General features: G+C 38.1%; 1 protein-coding gene across 1 annotated transcript in view; it reads left to right on the top strand.

Annotated features, from left to right (window-relative positions):
• Positions 1 to 25,432, top strand: part of BMP5 (bone morphogenetic protein 5) — a 55,429-nt gene that overhangs the window by 21,325 nt on the left and 8,672 nt on the right. The window contains exons 2-4 of the mRNA XM_009866963.1: positions 3,161 to 3,353; positions 7,982 to 8,130; positions 18,577 to 18,774. Of these exons, the coding sequence (XP_009865265.1) occupies positions 3,161 to 3,353; positions 7,982 to 8,130; positions 18,577 to 18,774 (540 nt within the window). The remainder of the gene's footprint in view (positions 1 to 3,160; positions 3,354 to 7,981; positions 8,131 to 18,576; positions 18,775 to 25,432) is intronic.

Below are 25,432 nucleotides of genomic sequence, written 5' to 3'. Positions count from 1 at the left end.
CAGCAGGACAAAGGACCTGAGAGATACTCTACTGAGTATTCATGGTCTTCTCTGACAAGGCATTTATTAGATGCAGAAGAGATCGAGACTTGTGTATTATTTTTTGTATTAAAATACTAAATATCATTAAATAACATTTCACTTTTATAACTTGGTTATCATTCTAGCCATTAGTCATTATTGCAACATCACCACCACTGGGTTTTTTTACAGTTTGTGTTAAGTTCTTAACTTGTCTAAATTTGCAGTTTCTGTTTCATGGACCTTCCCGGACTCAGGATTTTTCATGATGTTCAGTGCTTGTTTCCTACAAATTTTCAGGTCTACAGACTGTTGCTACTCCCAAGTCCTGGCCTGCCTGTAAATGCTGTCTCAACCCAAGGAAAATTTGAACTTGTGCCCCTTTCAAATGGCCATGCTGTCTCTTCCTTGGGTATATATGGGAACACAGATAACTACTATCTGTGTGAGCTGTAATAATTACTTTTGGGGCTGTCAGGAAGCAGCTGTCAGTATTCTTTCAGCAGTTATGAGTAGTCCTGAGAGAACTCCACCAATGCTATCACAAGGTGTTGTAGAGGTTTTTCACTGTAGCATATAGGGAGAAAACTGCTCTTTCCAAACTAATGTTACTAATTAGAAGGCACTTGTAACAAACTAGACAAAAGAAAACCTCAAACCCAAATAAAGAGTAAACAGGCTGGGAGTTCTGGCATTTAAACCTTTTATTCAGCATCTAATTCTCCAATGCTTGCTCATAGTGAGCAATGTTTAGTTGCCCACACATGCTGATAAATACTTGCTGAGTAAATACTAACCAGAGATATCAGAAAGGTTTGCTACATGAGGTCTACCTATAATATATTTTTCATTTGAAAGTATTGACATATCTGTTCTACATCAGCTTAAAAATTCTCAGTCATGGCCTTAAAAATTTGCAACTCTTTGCACTAGAAAAAAGTCCTCCCAGGTTTAGTGTATTTGCATACGCTAATGTCTGCCAAGTTCTCTCAGAAATGAAAGGCTTTACATGGACATTTAGGGGGGAAAATTAAAAATCCAAACAACCCCCGAACCTCAAGTCAGATCTCTGTATATATCTCACAGTTTAGAACCGGGCAGTGGAGCTGCTAAATAGACTGTATCCTGTTTCTCTTCAGTAGCAGCCCATTCATCTTCAGGTACAGAGCAGCCAGTTTACATCCTTCTGCCTCTTTTCTGCTTTACTTTTTCTACCTAGTGTACGATGGCAAACCCATGTAAGCTAAATATGCACTTGAGCCAAGTAAACCTCACAGTTAGCAGACAATTTTCCTTTTGTCAGCCAGGCGAAAGTTCATTTTCACTGAAGATAAAGTGTTCTTATAGCATATATGTTTTATTTTTGGTGGTTCTTAAGGCAACATAGATTTGCACATTTAAAAAAATATACATGCGTTAATGAAAACAGGGATAGTTTACATTTTCGAAAGGATGAAAGGCAAGTACGCTGCAAGGGACTAACTGCGTGGCTACAGGTGACTTAACTAGTATCTACTGCTCTGACAATAATGTAAATACTTCTCTTTCAATAACTCTCACGTTAATATATCTGTAACTGTACCTTATATGGCAAGCTCAAAATGTGGTTTGTTTTTTCTTTTAGAGTATTTCCATTTTGTACGGCCACATGTACTTCATAGTAATACACGTATGCAGGTTACATATAAATATATATATACACACACACATATATACACACAAACACATACACATTGCTTGGTGATATGCATATGAATGAGCATATAAGTATAAATATAGATAGATATTTTGGTAACATGCACCTTTTATTATTTGTACATGTAACATATTACTTCTACATGTATGTACACATTAGTAATCTAAACATTTGCTATTTCAGAACTGACTTTGTTCTTCCCTTAGATCGGAGGACTGTTAATACTAAAATGTGATAAAAGAGCAAGTGTTGTAGGACGGAGCATTTAGTGGAGTTGGTTATCCAAACCAAATACCAGCTCTGAGTGTTTTAGGCTTTGTCCACCATCAGTAAACCAAAGCACCTATTTCGCAAAGCATAACAGAATTTCTCCAGAAGTGAGAAATTCTCCTTTCTCACAGAACGCAGCTTCTTCACAGATCAGTGATAGGTTGCACTCCGTGACGGTGGAAAATATGGATCATTTTCCTTTCCACATGTGCAAAATCTGAAGTATTAGCCCCATAACATGGTCATCAGCCAGCTCTGTGGCTTGTACGTTCCCTTGCCACATCAAAGCATGTATCCCATTGCAAAAGTCACTCCTAACTCAAAGTCAGAACCGCAGCAGACAGTGGAATTAGCCCCAAAGCAATTGTAAACTCAAATAACCCAAAATCCTCTGTTTACTCCCCCTTAAAATTCTGTGCAATCCTGTATTAAGCAATGATGAGGTTATTTTTTTATTTTAAATTTTTATTGATGTCAGAAGCAGTGGGAGCTGCACCTGCCCACCCACAGCGGGTCTGAGGGGACTTCTCAAGCCAGGAGCGTGCTGCTCCCTTTTGTGCTGAGGGAACCAGAACCACTTATTCCTCACTCATGGCTTCTCCTTCTGACCACTGGCAAGATGACGCTTATGCCATTAAAGTACAAGATGTGTTAATTTATGGGACGTAACTACTTCTGAAATATAGAGTCGTTGCTGTGTCCTTTAGTAGCTCTTCAGATTTTATTATGTTAAGTGAAAATGAGCAGCATTCCTCTCATCTGCCTGTTTATTAGCAGCAATCAGTGTTTTCCAAAGTCATCTACAGCTCTGACATTACTACTGCTGTGCTTCTGACTGCACTGAAGTCTTAAATCCTTTTACAGCTCTTAGTTTGTCCATATTTCTAGTAACTTTAAACATGCCCCCTTTCAGCTTTTTTTGATATTCTTTCCACTCCAGCTTCTGGAATTTGTATAAAAGCCACTGATTTTTTTTTCTTTTATTGGAACTGAAGACACTGGCTGGTGGAATTTCCTTTAACTGGAAGTATGTCTGGGCTTGTGGTTTTATTATTTGCATAGGTTTATATTGTCCTGTTTGTTTACTCCCGAGTACAGGGAACGCTCCATTAATCATGGGAAATGGGCATTTGTTTCACCTCTTTAATTTACATTCAACTCTTTTTCTCACAGTTGAAAGGGACAAGGACTTCTCCCACCAGCGAAGGCACTACAAAGAGTTTCGCTTTGACCTTACACAGATCCCGCATGGGGAGGCAGTGACAGCAGCTGAATTCCGGATATACAAAGATCGGAGCAACAGCCGCTTTGAGAATGAAACCATCCAGATTAGCATATATCAGATCATCAAGGACTATCCAAACAGGTACCTTGTTGACATGAAAGAATCGCATTTCCTGCTTCAATCTTAAGTAAGGAGACCATAACTGGTCTTAAGCGCACCCTCAGCAAGGCATCATTGCTATCGTTGTGTCTTGTGCAGGACTTATTCCTAGGCAACAAAAACAGATACTGAACAAGAATAAAACTTAGCTTCAAAGAAATTTATTCCAGGTTGATGGAGATTTACACGTTTGATCTCTCCAAATAATCTGCCCAAGCACAGAGGAGGTGGGGGTTCGTGTTCTCGGTAAGCAAATGGTGAAGTTGTATGCACAGTCTAAGCACCTGGATTCGGGAAATGCACCATTTGCTGACACTGAGGTACTAAAAGCCAAGATTTACTTAGCTCCTTAAAGGCAGATAGATTTTTCAGCTTTACTTTTGAAGGAGTAGGGATTTTCTGCACTTGTTTCAGTATTCTGCAGAATGTAATTAAAAGACAAAGTCATGCACTAACTTTAAGATGACGTATTCACACTTAACACGTGCTTCTCTACATAACTGAAAATTAAAGTAAATCACAGAATCATAGAACCATTTATGTTGAAAAAGAATTTTAAGATCATTGAGTCTGACCATAAACCTAACACTGCCAAATCCACACTAAACCATGTCCCTATGTGCCATACATGACACAAATCTCTGAGTTTGCAGAGCGTTGCATGGGACATGTTTCCAAGACTCTAGAAGACCTCAGTAAATGACCAGCTGTCATCAGCTGAAGTAGCTAAATACCTGAAAATTCTCACTGAAAACTAAAAACTATTCCAAGATGCTATACAACCAAAATTTAGGTTTTGAAATTAAATTAGTTTATTTCTTTTCTCAGAAAAGTGAAAATCAGAAAGTTTTAGTTTTGGATAAAGAGTAGTGAGACAATGGAACAGCTTGCCCGAGGGACTGGGGATGCTCCATCCCTGGAAGCATTCAAGGCCAGGTTGGATGGGGTTTTGAGCAAACTGGCCTGGTCAAAGGTGTCACTACCCATGGCAGGGGGGTTGGAACTAGATGGTCTTGAAAGCCCCTTCCAAGCCAAACCATTCTATGTGTCCATGGTTCCACAATATCCCACACTCCTTACTAGGGCCATACCATGGTAAAACTGCTAGGTTTGACTACCTCTCCACCCTTCTTTGTTTTGAACAGGAAACATAGGTGTCTGACCTATGTTTCCTGCGGTCCTAAACACAGTCCTGCTATGCTTTCCAACAAGGAGTGGTCAGAGTTTATGGTTTCTGAGTTGCACACTAAGGGTTATGTTGTAGTCTCAGACATTTTTCTGTCTCTGTGTCAGCATGGCTGCTGACGTAGTTCTCTACTGAAGTTACTCGGAGTTTGCTGAAATTACAGTCTTTGGGATTGCAGTTTTTGGGATTGTCTTTGGGGTTGAAGTTTTCTATTTGTTCTGCAGAAGCATGTAAAGATCAGCCCATGGCAAAGCAAACTTTCCAACACAGCCCTGACAATGTACTCCTACCCAGATCTTTTCTTGTGATGAGAGTTAGGTAGACCAACAGGCCAAATCCTTGTTCATCATCTGGTGGCAGCTAGCCACTAACTTAACTAAACCCCAAGGATTTTGCTCACATTAGGGAATTCTCAAGTGGCATTAAGATACTATAGCAGCTTTCTGGAATGAGGCGAGAGGTGAAGCAGCATTATCTGGATGGTCTATTACATAGTAATCGTGATTTGATCTGGTCGAGAACTATGCTGGGTTTCAAGGAACATAGAGATGGTTTATTCCACCTCTACTTCCTTAAGTGACTCAGGAGATACAGAACTTCTTAGATGTTCTGCCCGCAGCCTCTTTGCTGAAATTCCTGACTGTGGTAGCATTTCTGCTGTAGACAACTGGCCGTTTGGGACCAGACTGAGATCACTAAACGTAAACAGCCTCCATAAAGGTAAAACCAATCTGTTGTATTCTGCCTGAATGTGTTCACTGTTGCATTTCAGGCTATTTACGACATAATGCCGTACTTTTTTATTATGTGTTGTGGGCTATTTTTTTAATAGAAATATTTTTTTTAAATTAGAGCCAAAATTTGCAGCTGTTTTTCATTTTAAGTGTGATCGTTTTTTTTCTTTTCACAGAATAACGGAGAATTTTAAAATTAAAATGTCACAAAATGTGATGAGAATTTTGAGGGAATTACACCAGCTAATGGGGAAATCCTGAACCCATAGAACTTGCTGCCTTCTCAGGGATCAGATTTTCACCCTATGCTTGTATCAGCTGTGAAAAAAGTTGTGCTTTTTTCCTGACAAATACTTTGAATTAGTGCAGTAAACTGCTGTTATGTGGAGTAAATCATTAACATTGGTCTAGAGATATTTTCTCTGTTCTATTATGTGTTCTCAAGAATCAGTTCTAGTTTTCTCTAGGTACCCACAATTGATCTTTGGTTCATTTGCTGAGTTAATAGGTAAGAATAATTTGCCTCTCTGAGTCTATTACCTTAGCCAGATCACTATATTTGTAGGAAGGTAGACAAGAAGACTGACGTATCAATGCCCAAACCACCTCAGTGTGACTTTCTGATGAAGTACAAAGTAAGAAAATCACATTGAAGAGAGATCCACAGGGTAAATTGTCCTTTATAGGAATTTCTGGACTGTACCATTAGTAGTGCCCTATTCTTATCTGGCATATCAGACATTGTGCACCCTGACTTTTGATAACATTTTATATCAATCCCATCAAAGTTTGTAGATGAAAAAACCTTTACGGGAAAACAATTATGTATTCTGGTAGAAGACAAGACAAATGCAAAATTATAACACTGTGATACTATAATATTTAATATTCAGAAAAATTTTATAATTTTCGGTTATATCTACTGAATGATACAAGAAATATTTATAAATAAACATTTTTAAGACTGTCATATTCAGAATTAAACCTTTCAGATTTAAAGTTCTGATAAAATTGCTTATTAGATATAAAAGTTGGCATTTAAGTCTCCAGAGAATACTATTTATGAGCTTGTGGTACATTGTTAATTTGTTCAGTGCTAGCATAGCAGGTCAGGCTCGTTTGAACTGTAAGACTGTTTTCATGTTAGCTCCAGAAGGAGAATGTGTTTTCACCTTGTGTGATCATTAGCACAGTTCTACTAGAATGGAAGTGATAAGAGCCCAGCAAATATTATCCTCTAACACAGGGGAGAAAGGCCACTTGAAAAAAAGCCCTTCCAATTTTTTTTTTGGTTTTTTTTTATTAAAAATCACTTCTTTATCATTTCTGAGCTCTTTAAGTTGATTCTGCAGATATTTTTCACATATATATAAACATGCTTGTCATAGTTCATTTGGTCTTATTTTCCTGAGTGTTGAAGAGCCACTGTTTCAAGGCCTACATGAGATTTTTTTTTCAATATCAGACCTTTTAGGCGTATTTATAATGTTTATTCTAAATAAGACAGTAACTTCCTACAATGTCACTGTGATTGAGCAATGTAAGAATACAGTGACAGGACCATTGTAATTTTAAATCCACTTTCTATACACAAAGGCTATTATTTCTGTCTGTCTTACCTCTTTAAGTATATGTTCATGCTGTCTGTAACGTAACAATACGGTTCCAAGGTCCGTAAGCCAAGTCTGTCTTTAGTTGACTTGGAAAGTCAAAATTTAGAAAAAAAAGTTCTTGTATATTATTGCTTTGATTACTATTCTTGGCACAAAAGAAATAGGTTTCTATAACTATCGGTTTTGTTTTAAAAGACTAAATGGTGAAAACAGTTTTTAATAATGCATGCTGCTTTGTAGAAGCATGTAAACCGAAACTGATTAGAGTTAAATATCTTGGGTTTAGTGTGGTCATTATATTAAATTATTTGTAATACAGATGTGGTTCTGGAACCAATTGTGTCAGGAGATATGTGAAAACAGAACAAATAAACGATGCATGTTAAACATTTAGTAACACAATTATACTGACTCCCCTGAGCAGCCCTTCTGAATTACTGAAAGATTTCATGGGAACAAATTTTAGAATATACATGGGAACTGAGGGTTAAAATGTAATAATTACATTAACGAATAAATATATAATTTCTACTTTGATATAAAGACTTATTTTCTAAACATCTGTACTAACACGAAGCTGTCTGAACTGTCATCCACTCATGTTTTTCATATGATATAGCTGCTGTCATATGTTATTAATAACAGATTTTTTGTATCAAAGCTAAGCCTTTGAATTTTAGTTGAAATTGGAACATGATTTTGGCAATTTTGTCTTTTACACCAAATGGTTTGTAAAAAATCTTCCTGAGACAGTCTAGTGCTGAAAGATGAATCTTTTATACACCGCCTCAATTACGTATTTTGTGTACTTATATCAGGAAGCTGTATCTTTCAGATTTTCCAGAGCTGTAGTTTTCACATGCTGAGACTCATTTCAGAAAGGCCTCTCAGGGGAAATACCTGTATTGTACTTAACAATTACATGTTAGCTACAGCACATGCTGAACTGTGTTGTGATGAGGATATATCAAAGAATTATTCATTTGGACTCCAGGAAGTTTTTGTTAGCAAGGAAATTAAGGACAAAAGAAAATAATAATATTTGAATGCCTTAACCTTCTATTTTCTTTAATTTAGGGATGCGGACTTGTTCCTGTTAGACACAAGAAAGGCTCAGGCTTCTGATGTGGGCTGGTTTGTGTTTGACATTACTGTGACCAGCAATCACTGGGTGATTAATCCACAGAACAATCTGGGCTTGCAACTCTGCGTTGAAACTGGGGACGGTAAGATCATGACTGTAGATCATAATGCTGTGTATGCTCTTGTCATCTCCTGGTGGGAATCTTTTCTGGATGGGTGCTTTTAACTTGATTGGGTCACAATTCACTGACAGTTTATAAGCAAAGAACATGAAGCTTTGTCCTGCCATAGCTGTAGTCTGCAAACTTTGCTTTATTCTTAGTTCTGTAGAATATGGCAATCACAAAGCTAACTTAATCAAATTACATTAAATTACATTTGGAAAATAAAGCTCCTACATACAAAATGAAGTTCCATTTTCATGTTCTTCCACTGATAATTATATTCAGGAAGCTCAAGCACATTTGTGGATTTTTTGGTTTAGAAAGTTTCTAAAGAATTTTCTGTATTGAAGCATGGGCAAAGGTATAAAAAAACCCTCAAGATATTTCAGGAGATACCTTATAGGCACTGGTAATCATACTGGAGAAAGTTTAGCAATAATGTGGGAATTTTTTTCTATAATTCGAAAAAAAAATCCAAACTTCTTTATCTTGAAATGGGTAAAAAATTTGAAATCTTGAATATTTTAAGTAGCTGAAAATCAGAAAGAACACTATTGAAACTGAAATCAGAACTGTGGGGTTTTTTTAGTACAAATTTATTGGGCTACTACATTATTCACAGTTATGCTCTTCATTAAAATTGAAAATGTATCTCAATGCAAAACAATATTTTCAGAAGAAATGTTATTTACTTAGACTTCTCTAGAAACTAATAAAAAGAGACTTATATACACTTTTTTTTGCTACAATGGTTCACTTAATCCATACTACTTTACAAGCAAACTTTCAGATTTAGCTCTTTATTGTCCAAAAGCTTTTTATGTCAGAGGTCAAGGGATCTATGATGCCAGTTAATCTAAACCTTAGCTGACATAATGTTAACGAGTAGCAGAAGAAACCCTGGTGTAAGGATTAATTTTTTTTTCCTTTCTTTGTTCTGGCTACATTTTCTTATTGTTTTTGATCTGAATTCTCCCTCAGGCTCAGCTGGGCTGTGAACAAAACCTCTCATACCTTTTCAGCAAGTGCTCCAGCTGCTGGAGAGTTATGCAGAAGCTGTCCTCCTTTCGACATGAAGCTTAAAATGGGAGTTGGCAGACTTGAACCAGAGCAGATGACCATTTCATCTGATATCACCTATGGGGTCGGAGGACAGTCAGTGTAGAATGGAGGTAGCAGTGCAAAGTACATGCAAGTACAAAGTACATGCAGCACATTGTTGCTGCATTTAACCAGCCTTCAAAGGCAGCACACTCAAGCTCCGGCCAAATGGGATGTGGCTCTGCCGGGGAGTCTGGTTTGCTGAGACCATTTTTAAGCCCTTAGAATTCTGGAGAGGTGACACCTCCATCAAGCATCCAAATTAGGTGGACTGGCTTCTGGCCAGGTTTCCTGCTCCAGGATAAACTCCATCCTTGACTTTTTTTTCCAGGAGATTCAAATACAGAAGTTCTTGAAAATTAAATATCCATGAAAGGCATTCATTAAGAAACCCTGGAACCAGCAATTTGTTGGTCCTAGCCTCACAATTATATCCGTTCAGTAAACAGCAGGAAAGTTTGTATCGATAAAAGGAAACCTTTAGGTTAATACACCGAAGAAATTGTAAAAGAATAGTTTATGTAAATATTTCTCCTGTCCTACTCCCAAGATCAGAAAGGTGACAGATAATTTTCTATTTTAAATACCAAAGCCACAAACAGCTTTACCTTTTGCACCTCACTTATTTGAATTTCTCCACACAGCTGTTTGAGTGAGGAGGGAATTCCCTTCTTCCCTCACTTTCTGTTCCTTCTTCAGTTTATTCATGCAAAAAGAGTTCCCTTCTAGGTTCTAAAGTTTTCAAAACTGCTACACCACTTCAGCTGAGCATTAAGAAAAGTCATCAGTTTGTGCTCTTAAAATTTTGCTCTTAAGGCTTTGATTATTTTTATTGGGTTGCTGTTACTTCTGGAAGCTATTAGAAACACCAACAGTTGAATGACACGTTTGTGTACAGATGGAACATGAATTTTTATACATGACTCAGTATCTAGTGGACTCAGTTTGTAACCCAGAGAACCCCACCCACCTTCCCTCCAACCAGTTTTCTGTGAAAGCTCAGAGACTGGTTCGAATCAACTGAAAAACCTTCCCTTGGCTTGAGTAAACTCTAGGCTGTGCAGGTCTGAAGCATGTTTCTTTGTGTGTTCAGCTGTCCAATGGGCTTATGGCAGGTAGAGGAGTTCTGCCCATGGAAATGGGGAGATATTTATAAGACCTGATCCATTAACCTTTCCATTGCAGTAGACCATTACACTAAATGGGATTCTGTTAAGTCAGAGGATCCTTATTTGAGGTATTCAGGTGCTGCACTAGTGCCCTGGATAATCAAGTCTCTAAATACATACTAATTTTTAGATTTATTCATACAATGCCTTTAAAGGGAGGGTGCCAATAATTACTGAGACTCTAGGGTGCTACTATATTGCTATCATTATCATTAGCAGTAATCTTTCCTACAGTTATCTTCCAGTGACTTTTTAAGCCATTACTTGCATAGATATATTTCTCTGGTGATCCCTGAAGATGAAGTCTATATTAGGAAGAAAAAAATTTGTAACTATTTAATATAGCAGTGTGATAAAAACAACTTTGGAAGGACGTCTGGTTGTTGTAATTCGTATTTTTCCCCTTTGAAAACACTGAAAAAGTACAAAAAGCCACATGACATTGGAATGTGTTTTCTTTTTTCTTTAAGACAGTATTTGGTATCATACGTCTCATTTTAGCATGAAATGTAGGCTTTTTTCTCTTAAAGGGACATTTTATTTTGAACAGTAAGAATAAAGGTTTGCATGACACATATGGAAGCTGTCAACATATAATGCACTGTTTCCCTGGGGCTGTGGTAAATTAAGGATCAGGTTTTTTTGATTCTCCTTTTTAATGTCTCCTCAACATTCTGCAGCATTCCCTTTTGGCCAATTCCCTCCTTTTGACACCAAAACTCTCCATGGTGTTTAAAATGAGAGGTGATCATTTTCACACTGATGGAAGTGCGGGTGTTAGATGAATTGTAGCATAAAATCAATGCAGATGCAGAAACAATTCAGAAAGCTTTTCCTGTATATATACCATATGTGTCCTAAGACTTAAAACATGTTCCAGTGAATCAGCACCTTTGTATTACCGTTTAACGTTTCTTCTATAATTGGAAGTTAGCAATGGTTTGAACATCACTTTTACTGGAGGAGTATAAATAGCTGCAAGAGTATTCTTTTTGCTCTTTGTATCATTGCTGAAGAGAACCTAGTGTTGTCTACAGAAAATGAGAGTCACACAGTGATAAGTGTTGATGATCCATGAAATAAAACAGGTTCCAAACACAGCTCTCAATACAACGTCCTGGATAACGCCCACAGACATGTAGTTCTGGACCTTTTCTTACGTTTCTGCAGTTCTCAGTTATTTTTCATCCACCTGCACATCAGAGGTATAGAAACTGGTGGTAACTTTGAAAAGCCTAAGCTGATTAAGGTGATTTCTGGTACCACATAGTCCTATGGAAGATTTCTTTGGGCTTTCCTGATGTTTGACGTGGGCTGGCAACAGGAATCCTCAGCTACCCGATTCTGACTCTTACTTAAGATTTATTTTTTCCCTCAGAGCAAAGGGAAAGTTGAAAGAAACAGGTTCCTTGTTCCAAGTGAAGCCTGGGGAAGGCCAATTCTCTCTCCAGCACGTATTTGGGTACACTCTGACATATGTCCCCCAGAGGGTGGTTTGGCTCCTAATTCTACATGCTGCAGGAAGGATGGATGAGGTCCTTCTCCAGCAATGATGAGGGGGATGTTAAGAGACATACTGTTTCTTTTTAGCCTCTCGTCCTTTCAGCCTGAGCCTTCCAACATCCGTCTCCCCTACAAAGTCTTCAGAGAGGCAGCATGGCCACATTCGCTATGTTGCAGAGGGTGGATGGCTTGCTTTCAACCCATAGCAACCTGTAGCAGCACCCTGGCTTCTTCAGGTAGTTGACTGCATACTTCCCATTGGCTTTGACCCCACCTTCACTACACTAAATGTTATCAATCTTATCCCAAGGTTGCCTCCAGTCAACGTTGGCACCTAACTTACATGACCACTCTAGCCATGGAGGATGCTGCCGAGTTGTTACATTTAAGTCTCTTGATGGATCTGGTATTTACAAGGCAAATTATCGAGAGTGAGTTCACCTTCATTAATGTACTTACATTGGGGGAATTTAGGATATATATATATATTTATATTGATACATATCTGGACTTTGGCATGCCATAGCTCTGCCTAAATTCTGAGCCATCTGGAAGCCATATAGCCCTGTTAGCACAGCACTGAACCCAAGCTAATATATCCTGCCCCTCAGCAGGTTTTATTAGCTTGGGCTCAAGTGCTGCCTAAGTACAGCTACATGAGTTCTGGTTCAGAGCTGACTTTGGCCAAAGTTACACTAGTAAATTAAACATGCTCGGGAACACTGTGGTGTGAAACGAGCCAGAGGGATGACTCTCTCAGTCTCTAAAACAGGGTGACCCCATGGCAGCTGAACCCCTGGGAGAGGTCCCTGCAGCACTGCCTTGGGGTGCTGGGCACTCTGTGGTGGAACTGGCTTAGAACATTAGGTGCACCAGGAGCACTGTCACACCCTGAGCAGAGTGGATGATCCAGCTCCAACTTCTGGGAGCATTTCTGGGCGCCCTTTAATTTCTTCAGATAAGTGTAACCCCTCTTTGCAGCTGGGTCAGAAATACAGCCAGCATTTCCTTGTGGCTGCTTGTAGCAACTGGTGTTTGCTACAAAGCACGCTTCATTAGTAAGGACACACTTCCTTTAAGCAGAAGGGAGATGAGATGGGCTCCTGCCCCTTCTCCTGCCACCACTGCATACTGGTGCATACTGGTCCTGAGTGTACAGCTGTGCAACTCCCCCTCCAGCCTCCCCTCCAGATAGACGAAGGATACATCTGCTTCTCTGCACTAGCATTTTAGAGATAATGGCATTTATGTTTCATTTCATTCAGAAGGCTTTTATCCATTTCATTCTTTGGTGGATGACCAATTAATCTAATCTCTCCTTGGTTTATTGTCTTCCTGGACACATTTTTAACTGTGTAGAAAAGCCCTAGGACTCCCACAAACCATTGACAATTTAAGTACATTAAATTGAAAGGATAAGTCAAGTACTTACCAAGAGTATTTGTGTACGATTACGTCTGATTTTTTTGTGTAAGCATACACGGTACTGTCACATTATACCATGGTTCCTAATATGTTCCCACGTACTTTCTTCAAGAGCTTTATGAATACTGAAATCAACATAAAAGGTACACAAAATGCCTTTAACTGAACTGAATAAAAACAACAAAATGTAAGATTTTAGAAACAACAGCTGAGTCTTTAGATTTGACTAAAGCTGTGAAGCCTAGGAAATTCAGAGCAGACCATCCAGGACTGTGCATTTTTCAGAATACCTTGGAGCCTCTAGAGAGCAGAATAGTTAATAAAACACGAGGCTTGTTTCAAAAACATTTTGTATGTTGATCTACATAAATGTGTCCATCAAAGGAAAAGTTTACATAACAGTTTACATACATGATACAATAGAGACAGGATAAAATACTATGGAGCTGGAGTGTTGAGGATGTCTAATATATGGACCATCACATTTGTGTTGTTAGGTTTTCTCTCAATCCCTTTTTTTTAATAAGCCTTCGTTTAAGCTTTGGTAGTCAAACACTACCTCGGTTCTTTTGTTCTCACAAGCACTGGTCAGGCTTGAGAAACCACACAAGTTTCTATCTAATTCTGAAAACAACTTGCAAATTTTTTGACTCAGAAATTCAGGACAGTTTTTGCTCAAATATTAGATGCTATTGGACCCTGTATACTCAGGATCTTTCTCCAAATGGCCCTTCCCATTCCTCATGTCAAATATCACTCCCCACAAGGAGGAAACCATAGGTGTGGCATTGGAAAAAAATTTTTCAGGGAACAAGAAAGAAATTCTTAACATCACTAAAGTTTTCATTTCTATCTACAAATATATAAAATTATTACCAAAATAACTACTATGACCTAGCAGCAGTGGTTAATCCGTAAAATGTGTATTGTGGCTTGTTGAACATTTCTGAAAGTAAATAACTGCTTGTTTTTCATAACAAAATGAGTGGTTTGATGCAGTTCGATGACTCAGGACAAAATAATGGGTCTTGGAATCACTCATTGTCTTGTTTTGCCAGCGCAAATCTGGCCAAGATGCATAATGGCTGAGAGCGCTTGCAAAATTGATGTCTACTCAATGCCTTACATAAAATATATACTGCCTGAGGAGAGACAGCCAATTCACAAATCTTACCACTCTCATTGGCACCCATGCTGGCCATCTCAGGAAAAATCAGCCTTCTGAATGTTGTGAAAAACGAGGCAATGTCTCCAGGTCAGAACTGTGAGACATACTGTTACAGAAAGCTTGAAGAGCTCCTGCTTGCATTTCCATTTAAAGCAGCTGGCAGGGGGGGGAGGGGGAAATGAACTTTTAAGATGGAACTTGATCAGTTCATGAAAAACATTGTATGATACAACTGACAGCAGAAAAGCGGATGTAGTGACACAGCGAATAGCTCTGCAGTTATCATCCCAAGTGTTATTCCTATTACGTGGGGGGAAAAAAAGGAACAAAATCACCAGGATTGCTAAGGTATAATCTTTTTATACACTGAACTTCACAGTTATTTTTGCAGCAGTGATTCCTTTGTCATAAAGGGACAGAACATGAAGAGGCAAACAATATTCATTCAGGTCAGTCAGTCAAACCAGCACTGCCATATAAGCTTTTATGCAAACTGCGAGGGGCTCATTACCATTGAATAGAATAAAAGCCAAAAAGAAGTTTAAATGCCAAGTCAAACAAATACACCTTGCCAAAGGCTCAAAATCATTTGAATAAGGACTAAGGAGTTAAGCAGATTTGGAACATAATGCTTTAAATAAGTCTTAGTCTCCAAATATACCTGTCAATATGGAGAAGAGATAAGTTATCCTAGCAGGATTGAGATGTACATTCCAGAATGTGAGGAATACAAAGGCTCTGGGCTGTCCCTGCATGGAATAGATCCATCTGTTACACTTGTTTGGTTTTTTCTAGGTGTAGAGGCAATTCAATCACTAGGTTCCGTGGATCAGGCATTAGCTGACTTCTGGTTTCTTGCAGTTTCTTCTTCTAAAGTCTGAAGAAAAGTCTCTGAAATCCCCCGAGTTACAATGACATGATAAAACCAAATCCTTTTTTCAGAATGCTTGACCACATTGAGTTCTTCTTCAGAGATGCTCAAGAGAAACAGAGACACACACCTTGCTCTTTTGATTTTACCAGCTTCATGTGTGTGAAGCTCCGAGAGAAAGTGTAGTTAAGCAGGTCAGCCTGAGTCATTCAGCTGATACTATAAAATATTGCTCTACTACTACAGCATGGAAAAACAGTGTGCTGGAAAGACCTGGATTTTTGATTGTCATTGAAGTCAAGAGTTTTCTAAATACTTAAAAGAAATAATAGACTAAACCTGCTTTACTAAAATATTAAACCTATGAATACTTCTTGCTACAAAGGCCAATTCAGGTTAGGGTAAGTTTCTATCTTACTACATTCTGAAATTCACGCTACAGACGAATGTAAGGGCTGCCTAACAAGACCATGGCACACAGATGGAACTACTGCTGTTTCAGAAAGCTTGAAGCATCTCAGAGGCAGGATACTTCGAAATACCTCTTGCTCAGGAAGGGGCAAAGCTTTGTGTTCTCAGACTGAAGGAAGTCTCCCACATGAAGACTTTGGTTTTTTCTTTTTTTTTTTTTCCTTAATAAAGGATAATAGAAGTTCTGTAAAGGCAAACCTTATTTTGCACAGAAGCAACCTAAAATGGAGACAACATATGCGGTTTGAATTTCCAAAGCAAACAGTTCAGAGATCCTCCTTGGAAAAAATATAGCGTCTCAAGGGCAGTGTATATTTTGATTGCTTCATCCTCTCTAAGTTGCAGTGAAACTAAGGTACATGATAAACTGAGAGAGAAAACTTTAATGATGGACCCATAGAAGTCAATAAAAGCTTTCCTCCTGACTGCACTAGAAGCAGATCTAGTGCATATACCATTCATGAATTGAACAAATGTCTCCTGAAAACTCAGGTTGACTGCTTAAAAGATCAACCAAATAAAGGAATAAAGTCACATAAGCTGTTTCTGTGTGTAAAAAGGCTGTGGGTTACAGGATTAATTTTTTATAGTATATCACTATACCATGAATAACCAAGTAAGCCTTAAGTTGTGGAATCTTAATAGCCATCTCATTGCTGAAGTCTAAAGGAAACCCAGAGGAAACTTAATAATATTAAAAGTTATTTTAAAGGGAGTTCACATTGGTTTGAAGGATATTTTGCTTCGCACACAATATCCACCATTGTAAATTCAGAGAACCTAGACTTAAATTCAGAAAACCTCCACACATCTTTACAGCCCTCAGTATATAAATCTAATAGTATTCTTAAAATGTCCACCAGTAAGGTATTAATCTTTTACAGATAAAATTAAAATTCTGCAAGTCCTTGGAACAAAAAATAAAGAAAAATAGTAAAAATATTCCCTCTAGAAATGAGGGGAAACTTGGAACTTTGTGGTGAGAGGCTAGTTTGTCCATGTTGCAATGAATAGAGAATAGTCTGTACAGTTTCTCATATCTGACTCGCTACAGAAGAGTGGAACATATAGAAATTAATGTTACTGAATTATTTAATAGTAACTCAAACATATGCAAAGAAGAATTAAAGAAACACAAGACTAAAAAGCCATTAAAAATGAAATCAGAAGCTTCAACAAATATATTTTTCCCTTGCAGTCAAAAAAGTAATTATCAAAATTGTTCAGAATATGTTGCCAATTTCTCTGTTCCATAACTGCTAACTTTCTCAGTTCTTCTCCTGCCTTTGCTGGGCTCTCTGTCACTGGAAACATCTTAAACCAATTTAAAGTGCTACACCTGAATAAACATGTTGTAAAAGTGTTTATGTATTGAAGTGGGTCAGTTCAAGGTATGGTATTTGGCTGGAACTTCTAATTTCTCTTTTTACTGCAAAAGGGCTGCCAGAAGGAGGAAGTCTGAGCTGAATTAATACATTTGTTACAGTGGAAGTAGAATGGAAACTACTTTAACCACAAATCAAACTGCCTCTTTCATTTACGCCAGTGATAGAGTTTTTCTAAGAAATATAGACTCTGGCATACAGCCACTGTAAGTTTGTGTTTGAAAGGAAACCTATATGCTTATTTCTATAAGGTTTACTCCTATGCGTATCTGCAAGCTCTTTTTCGGCATGATTGTGTTCACAGGCAGACGCTCCTTCCTAGCCCATCGTAGCAAAATTTTCAGTGAGTTTAGCAAAATCCTCACAGGCCCCAATGTGGCGCGGTGCGCGTGGTGCCTGTGCCCCCACCTTCCCGTTTAAAGGACCTCTGTGTCGTGTCCCCCCCCCTCCCCAGCACAGCTGCACAGCTTCACATGACACTGTCTCATTTTCTGACGGTTGAAGTGCTCTGCATAATACATGTGTGCACAAAAGTGTTTATGCTGCCAAAATAAATTCTGTTAAGAGCAAGGGTTTATTTGCTAAAATGTCACTGATGCAGTTTCAGTGACTTGTTTTGCTTTCTTTTCTTTTACTGAGGTTTAGATCCTATAATATAGTGAGGTTACCACACAGTCCTGACTGAAGAAATAGTTTAAAGAAATTTGCACATCCCTGGGGACGAGAACCAGAGTCAATAATGTGCATATTTCAAACTCTGTTCTCTTGAATGACTGAATGCCCTCCTACCTTTACTAGTGAATGAACATCATTTTGAGTAACATTGCACAATACTTATTTTTAAAGCAGAAGTATATTTAATGTCTAGTCCTCTATTTACTACCAGTTTGCTCTGGGGACATAAGGTTCCACATCTCACACTCAAGTGATGCAAAAATTAGAGGACCACATTACGTTATCCTTTAGAGTTTATAGAGTTTATAGAGTTTATCCTATAGAGTTTAATGGGGGTCATTTATTTTTCAGATCTATAGATATGTACATGAGACTGAATTAAGATATCTCTATAATGAATAAGATATACAGGACACAGAGACCACACTTTTATGCAGTGACAAACTACCTGTAAAACTGTTGAAACTTTTGTAAATTGTTGATTGTTTTTTTCCTTCTAAATTCTGTTCAACAGAATATGATTAGGGTTCTTAATCACCTAAATTCAGGATTATGGGCAAAATCCTTGTCATGTTTCAGTCAGCCGTTGAAATCCCACCATGACTTCAGGAGGGGCAGAAGCTAACCTTTTAACTTACAATTTCGATTACTTTATAGGTCGAAGTATCAATGTTAAATCTGCTGGCCTGATTGGAAGACATGGCCCTCAATCAAAACAACCATTCATGGTTGCATTCTTCAAGGCAAGTGAAGTCCTTTTCCGTTCTGTTCGAGCAGCCAACAGTAAAAGGAAAAATCAGAACCGCAACAAAGCCAATAGTCATCAGGAGTCTTCTAGGATGCCAAGTGTTGCGGGTAAGATGAAGCTATGATTTACTAGCTTGTTTATAGGAGCTATGGGCACCTGCTAAAATGTAGCAGAGTCATAGCAACTCAACAAAGATACTGTTTATTGGCTGAACGGTCAGAAACTGTGTTCCATTTCAACCTGCCCCTCTAGCTTTGCTTAAATCTCTTTTGGTATGTTGGCCTATGATCTGCCTTCTGTGAGTCAGGCCATTAGATGTGTCATGGGCTCCTGGAGAGTAGGAAAGGGTGTATCCGAGCTTCAAACTAGTCCTACGTAGTAGGCAGATCTTCAATGAGATCTTCAATAAGGATGAGATCTTCAATAGGCATAACAAATAGTGGAGAGAGTAGGAGAAGGGTTGCACCCCAACTGCTTGTCTAGGAAACCTCACCAAAAGACAGTTTCGACTTTTGTTTAACTGCCTTTCAGCCGAAGAAGCCAATATATAGCACACAAATCTGTATATTGGAAATGAGGAAGCATGGTCAATCTGTGAAAGTATAAACTGTTTATGACTTCAGACCAGCTGACACATACTGATATGAATATACAGTGTATCCCTGCATGGAATGAATTTGATGCCGTATTCACCTGAAAGGTACTGACAATAATGTATGTGAAAATGTTAGTCCCATTAGAGCCTGGAATAAGTTTTGCTCCAGTTCTTTCCTGAAATGGTCTTTTCAGCTGGAAGCACAAAGTCACTTTCCAAATATTCTCACTTCTCAATAAATATTCATACTTTGGGGGGACAGGGTGCAAAAACGTATCTTTCTAAAAACGTGGCAGTTCTAGTACCTGCATATCAAAACTTCTGTATAGATGTTATTCTTCAGTCCAGTGGATATCTACAAGTAAGCAAATTAGTATTTAGTGGATAGAATTCAGCCCTGAAGTGGAACTATTTGAGGAGACTCCTATATGAGGAGAACAGTTAAGAGCATTATGCATTACTTATATCCATCTCAGAATCTCAACAGCGATAGATTAGAGACCCCTCTAACGTAATGCATAAGCTTTTCCCTGATTTTCCACACAAGGATGAATTTCGCTTTAACAACCACAAACTGCTATTGAGTTGCTAAAGATATCACAAATTATTTTAACAACTTATCTTTCTAAATGTATTTCAAGTTTACCTGGTGACTTTAAGGTTAAAAAATACTGTGAAAACACACCTGAAAAAAAGCTTTCTATCCACAGCAAAAATTATTACTGCTTCACTAGTTGTCTCAATTTTATTTGTATATGATATATAGATAGAAAAAAATACTGTGCTATTCTCTGTTTTCCACTTAGGACTTAGAGCACAGTTCTTTCTGAGATAGATGTTAGAGGTGCATGTCTTCCCTCTGAGGACACCAGCTTTTGAAAAGCTGCTGACATTGGTTAAGACACAAGGGATCTTTACTTACCAACAGTTATTGTTTGGGGCTTTTTAAGTATTGTAAAATTTTCTGATCTGAGTAGTATTCTAAGTCCTTATTAGTCAATATTGTAGGGGAGCAGTTGCAAGTAAATAATGAAAGAAATCTCAAACCGGACAATTTTAGCTTTTATTAGTTAAAAAAATTACTCATCTATAGCAGAACAACATTATCTGAATTATTTTTTTAAAAAAATTACATTGACTAAATATTTTTAGTAACTACTTATGCTTCTCAAGATTTCTTTGGAACAATGCAAGAAAGAAATTTACCCAGTGTCTTGCAATTCAGATGCGGTTAGAAGCAATGTCAGTTAAGCTTGTTATCCGGTGCTCACTGTAAATTCATTTGCTTCAGTAAATTAATTGAATCCACATTTTGTGTAATTCTAGTAAGATCAGCTTTTTTTTCTGCAGAAACTTCTCTTTAACTGGTACTATATGATGCACTTCCATATTTTCATAAAAGGACTTTGGACTGAATGACACAACATGAGCACCTTCCTGTGGTTTTCTTTTTATTGGTGTTGTTTTGGTTTTTTTTTCATTAAATGCAGACAAACACTGTTCAACAGCATTAACTCCAAAATACAATCTTTTACCTGAAGGGTAAGTAATATTCTCTCTGCCCAAAAACTACTGAAAAATATATTTTTCATACTTTCTTGAAATGAAGGCAGTTAAGTAACCGTAGCCTCACACAGCAACGTGCTCTTAACAACACTGCTTGGAGGAGCAGCTCCTGCACCATTGCAAATCAGCTGCCATGCTCTTGCCTTGCAGTTTGCCACAACAGTCTCCATATCACAAGTAAACTCTTTTTATCTGAGTGCAACTAATGATCACTTATGAGACTTTTCACACTAGAAGTGATCCAAAACACTTTTTCTTTTAAGAACTATTGCAGCAATGCTCAGTAAAATCTGCAGATGAGCAGGCTGATGGCTCCAAAGGCAAAGTGCACATTCTATGCAGATGCTCCAGATGTGGAATATCATAGAATGGTTAAGATTGGAAGGGACCTTAAAGATCATCTAGTTCCAACCCCTCCGCTGTGGGCAGGGATGCTTCTCTTCCACTATCCCAGGTTGCTCAAAGTCCCATCCAACCTGACTTTGAACACTTACAGGGTCAGGGCATCCACAACTTCCTTGGGCAACTTGTTCCAGTGTTTCACCACCCTCATGGTGAAGAATTTCTTCCTAATACCTAATTTAAACCTGCCCTCTTTCAGTTTCAGGCCATTGGCCCTTGTAAAAAGCCCTTCTCCAGCTTTCCTGTAGGCCCCCTGCATGTATTGGAAGGCCGCTATTAAGTCACCTTGAAGCCTTCTCTTTTCTAAGCTGAATAACCCCAGCTCCCTCAGCCTGCCTTCATAGCAGAGATGCTCCAGCCCTCTAATCATCTTGGTGGCCCTCCTCTGGACTCACTCCAGCAGATTCAGTTTAGAGACTTCATTGTCGTGCGGGAAAGCGTCAAATTCTTTACACAAGTAAAATGTTCTCTTCTCCAGAAGAGGACATAATCTTATTTCCCAGATCTTTGAAGAATACAGTCCTTCCGCGGGGAGAGCCTGTTATCAGGGAAAAGCTATGCCCCTTTCCTCCTGTCAACCAGTCCCAGGAACTGGAGAGGTATGCTGCATTCCTGTTTTTTTCCTTGTGGGAGAAGGATAATTCTCCTCGTTCTCTACAGTTTCCAGAAATGCACAGCATTTTAAGAGTATAATCCATCTCTTCATATTTAAACCACAGAAAACTCCAAAGAATTCTGCCCCATCATCTTCCACATAGCAGACTGTCAATAGATTGTATTCAACTCTCATTCATCCCCTGATGAAAGACATTGTTGATGTAAATGACACAGTGATGGACAGACATGACTGTGCGATGTAGGTCGTTGTTTCTAAGCTTGTTCCATAATCTTGTGTCTATAGCATCTAAATCAGGCATTGAGAGTGAAAAACACTCATCTACATTACGTAGCCAGACCCAGATAGGTATGCTGTCATTTATATGTCACTGGTTTTGGCTATACTTCTCTCTGCACATCAATCTCTGCTTTACTACAGTCATGTCTTCCTTTACTCCTTCCTTTTTTTCTCATTTTCTGTTTCTTTTTTTTTGCTCATTTCCTTCCTTTTTCTCTTTCTCCTTTGCTTTGCCCCTGCCTTTTGTCATCTTCCTTTTGCCTTTTAGCATTTGCTTTTTGTGTTCTCCCTTTCGTCTTCTTTTCTAAGTTCTAGGATCTCAATGATTAACTTCAGCATATTCTCAGCATGTCAAAGAGAAAAGCCCCACTGGGCAACTCCATTCTTCCTTTCCAATGGGCAGCACATTTTCGAATTATTCATTAAGATATACACAAACGCAAGAAGATAAAACCTCTAAATGTCAGTTATTATAACTACTGGACATTTGTTGACAATTTGGGGTAAGCATCCCTGTTCTACTAAGAACTTGAAGAGAAGATGACTTCAATGCAGTGTAAAGACAGATGGAACTAAATTTAGCATTCAGACTCCACCTCCATGTATGCAGAGAGGATCGAACTGTTTATTACCTACCTAGCTGTATTTTTCTCAAAATGTAGATAAAAGGAAAATTAATTATAGCAAATAAAAACAAGACAACTTATTCCCAAAGTACATCATGTAACTCTTTCTTAAAGAAAAGATTGGTTTGAATCCATTTTTTAAACATCCTTTAAAAAGAGTTTCAGTGTAATTGAGCACTAGAAGATATCCACATTTAAATATTAAATAGTGACTTACACCAGGAAACTCACAAACAAGCTACATAATTTTTGTTCATAATGCAGTGAGTTCAAACCAGAAAACAAAACTTAACTCTACATTTCCTGTATTTTATTGTTTAGTGTTACAATAATTAATAAAAACACAGTACTTTGTGATAGTATATACAGGCATGTCTATATGTCTATTTTCCTTGCAAAAAAACCCCAGCAACAAAACCCCAACTTATTAAATTTCTTATAAATACATTTTCTTGCCCTCCTTCCACAACTATTTCTGCTACATAGGGGTTTGGACCCCAACTGCAGACCTTGAATAGCTGAGGAACAGTGTTTTCTTAGTCACAACAGCCTACAGTTTTGATTCTTAACAGAATAAGCACATGGGCTTTGAAGCCAGAGTATGTGAAATTGAATCCTTGGTACCAGATCTTATTATAAATGTCACATTTGATACTTATGTGCAATGTTACATTACACACAGCATTTGTCTTATATGAAAGACAGAATTCAGGGAAGGAATAGAGACTTGCCCAAGTCTCACTTTCTTCCTAAATGTATGGGTTAGATGGTTTGCAGACAGATGTCCCCACACAAAACACAGATCCTCTTATCAGGTGTTCTGGTGCTACCTCTCATCCACTGCTGGTTAACCTACATTCAAGTAATTCAGAGTATTGAGAGAATGAAGATATCTAAGTGATGACTTCCATATTTCTTATTCAGCCTTTCTCCTTTAACTGTACGGACTTCTGCAATGTTCTGATGCTAAAAGTTCTGTATATATTCTTAAATATGAAAAAGTCATTACTGAGAGAAAACTGGCAAAAACACAGTCTTCAGCTTCTGTTTGTTTGCCTACCTGGGTGCTATCTAAAACTTGACTTTCTCATATGCATATCTTTCACTCATTTTTCAGTCACAGTTTTTTGAGATTTTACTTGCATTCTGCATGACTGAATTTTAAATTCCCTGTAAAATAAAAGCTCAATATTTACCCCTATGAGCACTGATAAAAGTCAAAATCAGTATATAGATTCTTGTGAAGAGTGATCAGTGAAACATAGTTCATTTAAAAAAAAAAGAGTAAAGTTCCTTTACTTTTCACTACCTTCACCTTACTTCTAACATGTGTTCAGAATTTCCTAATTATTACAGACAGCTCAGCACAAAGTATGACTAAGGGCATTTCATTATTTTAAAGGCATATAGATTTTTTAAAAAAATGCCTTGACTTCAGTAGCTATTCCAGAAAGACACAGGAATCCTGTAGGTTATGGGTATATATTTTGACCCTAACTGCCCTAGGGCAACAGAAAGTATCTGAGATGGCAGCAGGTAACTAACACCTTCTTGTTCTTCCTGTGCTTGGACACAGCTTCCAGGAGAATTTGCTCCACAGACTTCCCAGAAACTTAGATGAAACTGATTCCCTTCTTGAAGATGGGTGTGACATTTTCCATTTTTGAATCATCAGAAATATCCTACGGTCATTATGAACACACAAACATGCCAGGAAATGACTGTACAATCATGTTTGTCAGGTCATTCCTCACCCTGAAATTCACCCCTTTTGCTCACATAGACTTGTGTACCTTCAGTTTGCTTAGGTGGTTCCTAACTCTGTTTCTTTTACTGTGGGTAGAGCTTCAGTCACAAGGCTCAGGGACTTGGTAGTCCTTAGGGTAAATCTCACCAGTAAAAATCAAGACAAAGTCACTGAATACCTTAACCTGCTCTGAGTCCTTGTCATTATATCCTCTGCCCTACTGAACAATGAATCTGTGTTTTTCTGGATTTCATTTTTGCTATAAATGTACTTATAGAAGTCTTTCTTGATGACCTTCACATCCCTCACAAGTTTCATCTCTAGCTAAGTTTTGGCTTTCCTAACACCCATTCCTGCATGCTCAGGCAATGATTTTACATTATTTTAGTATAATATTTATATTATTTACTTTTACTTCCTGTTTGAATTTGACTTCAGTCAAGAGTTTCCTGTTCAGTCACAGTGGCTTTGTGCCATACTTGCTTGACCTGCACAAGAGAGTAGGCTTACCTTATGTTTCTCTCAGAGGCTGTCCTGTGAGATTAGACAACTCTTCTGGTCTCCTTTTCCCTCCAGGCCAGTCTGCCCTGAGATCATGTAAAGCCAATCTCTGAGCAAGCTGAAATATGTTCTTCTGAAGTGCAAGGTTGTGATGCTGTTGTTGATATTGGTCATCGCTCAAAACCTTTTAACTCCACTTTATCATGGTTGCTGCCACCCCATCATGCTGCAGTTCTCATCAACATGCTCACCCCTAGCTTATTCTTTGTTCATTGATTTGCATAAATAGAACATAAACTTAAAGTGACTTGGCAGGAAAATATATTTTTAAAAAAAAAGTATCTGAAGTTGATCTGAAAGTGTGGTTTTCATAGAATCATAGAATTGTCAGGGTTGGAAGGGACCTTAAAGATCATCTAGTTCCAACCCACCT

Source organism: Apaloderma vittatum, unplaced genomic scaffold (assembly GCF_000703405.1).
Source record: "Apaloderma vittatum isolate BGI_N311 unplaced genomic scaffold, ASM70340v1 scaffold5603, whole genome shotgun sequence".
Lineage (NCBI taxonomy): Eukaryota > Metazoa > Chordata > Aves > Trogoniformes > Trogonidae > Apaloderma > Apaloderma vittatum.
This window is presented reverse-complemented; position numbering and strand designations above follow the sequence as displayed.